General features: G+C 41.5%; 1 protein-coding gene across 1 annotated transcript; it reads left to right on the top strand.

Moving 5' to 3' along the window:
* The first annotated feature begins 388 nt into the window (after window positions 1-388).
* LOC110889973 lies at window positions 389-1,231 on the top strand. The gene has a single exon (XM_022137549.1). It carries the CDS (start codon window positions 389-391, stop codon window positions 1,229-1,231), a length of 843 nt encoding a protein of 280 aa, XP_021993241.1.
* Window positions 1,232-4,149: the final 2,918 nt, after the last annotated feature.

Here is a 4,149-nt window from a genome sequence, read left to right as displayed (position 1 = left end):
CGGTGGACTTCATCCAACTGCGATCTCAGATCTTTGACTTTAGCATGTAAATTACCTTGAACATGAAGCAACTTCCTTAACGGAGATTTCAGATTTCGAAGCTTCTTTACGACAGAAAGCATCGGAATGCCCTCAATATTTTTGCTCCATTCAGCCACAACACACGCTTTAAACTCATCTTTATTAGCTATAAAGTTTGCAAATTTAAACGGTTTGGGCTTTGGGCGGCAAACCCGATCCAGTTTAAGAATGCACGGCATATGATCGGAAACCCTATAAGGAATCGCTGATTGAGAAGATTACTGTTCCAGTCCAGCTCCAGAGTAGTATTGAACAGATCCTTGATGATAATCCGGAAAGTAGCACCAAGTCTGGGTCATACGCTGATATGGTTAAGCAAAAGGAATCGCTGAAGCGGGAAGTAAACTTCAGGAAGCTAGAAGGGTCGGAAAAGGTTCAGGATGCGGATGTAGTTATTCCTCGCGAGGTAATTAGAAAAGCTCAGGAAAAGCTTGACAACGTTTTGTTTGGTTATTTCTTGGGGAATAGGCTTCCTTTTCCGGTAGTGGATTATTATGCAAAGAATGCCTGGTCAAAATTTGGTTTCGTTAAAGCGATGATGAACTCTTTGGGTTTCTTTTTCTTTAAATTCGAGTCAAAGGAGGGTATGGATAAGGTTCTTGATGCGGGGCCGTGGCTAATCAGGAAGGTTCCTTTATTTCTGAACGTCTGGTCTCCATCTATAAGCCTCAAAAAAGAGGGTATTAAATCAGTTCCGGTGTGGGTTAAATTACATAATGTACCGATAGCGGTTTACACGGATGATGGGCTCAGCTTACTAGCGTCAAAATTAGGAGTCCCAAAGAGATTAGATTCTTATACTGCGGATATGTGTGTTGAGAACTGGGGGAGGAGTAGCTTTGCCAGGGCCCTAATTGAACTCAATGCGGAGAGTGAGATAAAAGATCATATCACTATTGCTATTCCGAAACTTGATGAGGAGGGATATTTAATGGAAAGAGTGGATGTGGAATATGAATGGAAACCATTAAGGTGCTCTTTGTGCTGTGTATTCGGACATAATGACCAGAATTGTAGTAAGAATGTTCAAGGCAAAAAGAACCAGGTGGTTATTGATGATGAGGGTTTTATTTCGGATAGGAGGAAAACGATTAAATTGAGACCAGTGCAGAAAAACCAAAAGCGAGGCTTATCTATAAGCCTAAGATGAGCACAACAGGGCCGAGTACTTCAGGTACAAAAGACGATTTGCTGAATAATGATAAAACTAGTAACGTTAGTACAAAGAACTCGTTTGAGGTGCTTTCAAAGAATGATGGAAATGTGGAGGACTTAAATCCTGATGACGGGTTTGAAACTAGACCGAGTATGAATAATGCTAGTGGGAGCCAAATGCACATGGATGATGAGGTAGTGGACTTGAATCCTACTGAAATGTCTAAGTTCATGAGGAATGATAACAGGAAAGATAAATCTGAGGGGGCAAGCACTCCCGGTCAAGACAGTTTGAATGGATAGCATCGCGGTGTGGAATGTTAGGGGTTTGAACCAACCCCTGAAACAAAATGAGGTTCGGATCCTTATGTCGGAAAAAAAGTTGGCCGTTTGTGCCATTCTTGAATCTCATGTTGATATCATGAAGCTTGATAAAGTCTGTAAAGGGGTCTTTAGGAATTGGAGTTGGACGTCTAATGGTAGTTTATGTGATCGTGGTACTAGAATAATTTTGGGTTGGAATGCGGATGATGTTGATGTCATGGTTCTGTCTCAAACGGACCAGGTTATTCATGTTCAACTGCGGTACAAGGTTTGTATGAAAGTTCTCTTTTGTTCTTTTGTGTACGCGAAGAATAATTATCAGGATAGACGAGGGCTTTGGGATAATCTGTGCAAGCATAAGGGCTTATGTCATAATAAGCCATGGGTAGTCATGGGAGACTTTAACTCAGCGCTACATCACGAAGACTCTATATGTGGTTCGTCCACTCAAACTATTAGTATGCGAGAGTTTTATGATTGTGTGCAGACTACGGAGTTGGTTGATATTACGGGTCATGGGTTGCATTTTACGTGGAACCAGAAGCCTAAGGAAGGAATTGGGTTGATGAAAAAGATTGACCGGGTGATGGGTAATATGGAATTCTTAGAGACATGGCCGGATGCTTTTGCTATTTATCATACTTTCCGTGTTTCTGATCATACTCCGTGTATTCTAAAGATGGGAAAGTCTACAAAGGCTAAGCCAAAACCTTTTAAATTTGCGAATTTTATCACGTCTAAACCAGAATTCAGGTCCTCGGTTCAGCAGGAATGGGGAAAAACGATTAGGGGGGTGGCTATGTATTCGGTTACTAACAAACTCAAGAATCTGAAGCCGGTGTTGCGGAGAATTTTGTTTCGACAAGGTAATCTGCATGACAAAGTGGCTGAGTTGAGAAGTAAATTGGATGAAGTCCAAAAATTGATTGATGTGAATCCACTTAATAGAGAGCTGAGAAATATGGAAGCTGAATACTTAAAGGAATTCAAATCAGCGGCGTATGATGAGGAATGCTTTCTTAAACAAAAGGCCAAAGTGGAATGGTTATGTGCAGGGGACTCGAACACTGCCTTCTTCCATAATAGTGTGAAATGTCGGAATGCTAGATCAAAAATTCATTCTATTAAAGATGTGGCTGGTAACCGTTTTGAGGGTGAAGATGTGCCGATTGCCCTAGTTGACCATTATGTGAATTTTCTGGGCAAGGAGGATCAAGTTAGTCATTTCGATCAGGAGGATTTGTTTGTTAATGTGCTTAGTCCGGCGGTTGCGGAGAATATGGTTCGACAGGTGACTCGTGATGAAGTCAAGAAGGCTATGTTTAGTATTGGCGAAAATAAAGCTCCGGGACCTGATGGTTATACGTCTGCTTTTTTTAAACACTCGTGGGATATTGTGGGCGAGGAAATCTCAGTGGCTATTTTAGAATTTTTTGATAATGATAAGATACTTAAACAGCTCAATCATACTATTTTGGCTCTGATTCCAAAAGTGGAGACTCCGGATTCGGTTCTTGATTATCGTCCTATTTCTTGCTGTAATGTCTTATACAAGTGTATCAGCAAGATAATTACAGACAGATTGAAGGGGAGTTTGGATGATTTGGTTAGTATTAACCAGTCGGCCTTTGTTCCGGGTAGGAAGATATCTGATAATATTTTGCTTACTCAGGAGTTGATGCACAATTACCATTTGAATAGGGGTCCGGCTAGATGTGCGTTCAAAATAGATATCCAAAAGGCTTATGATACCGTTAGTTGGGCGTTTTTGGAGGATGTTTTGCGAGGATTTGGGCTTCACCAAAAGATGGTTGCGTGGATTATGGCTTGTGTAACCACGACAACTTACTCCCTCAGTATTAATGGTAATCTGCATGGCTTTTTCGGGGGTAGGAGGGGCTTGAGGCAAGGTGACCCTATGTCGCCATATCTATTCACGCTGATTATGGAGGTTCTTTCTTTGCTTCTACAACAAGCGGCTCATCCTAGCACCATGTTCAAATTTCATGCCAACTGTGTTAAGCAGAAGATTATTAACGTTTCTTTTGCTGATGACTTATTCGTTTTTGTGCACGGGGATGTTATTTCGGTGAAAAGGGTTCGTGATGCCATTGTGAAATTTACGAATCTTTCTGGTTTAGTTCCGAGTTCAACAAAAAGCACGGCTTATTTCTGTAATGTGCCGCATACTGTTAAACAAGATATTCTTCGGATCATGCCTTTTCAGGAAGGGTCGTTGCCGGTCAGGTATCTGGGGGTCCCGTTAATCTCAACTAAGTTAGCCTATAAAGATTGCAAACCTCTTCTAGATCGGATGGAGAAGAGAATTGATAGCTGGTTGAATAAGTCTCTTTCGTTCGCTGGCAGGTTACAACTCATCAACTCTGTTTTATCAGCCATGCATATATATTGGGCGTCCGTCTTTGTTATTCCGTCTAGGGTTATCAGTGACCTCGAGAAGCTTATGCGAAGGTTCTTATGGAATGGTAACAATCTGCGTAGAGTGAAGGCCAAAGTTCCTTGGGCTAATGTTTGCTTGCCGAAGAGTGAGGGTGGGTTAGGCATAAAGTGTATTTCGGATGTCAATAA

This window comes from Helianthus annuus, chromosome 2 (assembly GCF_002127325.2).
Source record: "Helianthus annuus cultivar XRQ/B chromosome 2, HanXRQr2.0-SUNRISE, whole genome shotgun sequence".
Taxonomy (NCBI): Eukaryota; Viridiplantae; Streptophyta; class Magnoliopsida; order Asterales; family Asteraceae; genus Helianthus; species Helianthus annuus.
Note: the sequence above shows the minus strand (reverse complement) of the source record. Positions and strands in the feature narration are given on the sequence as shown.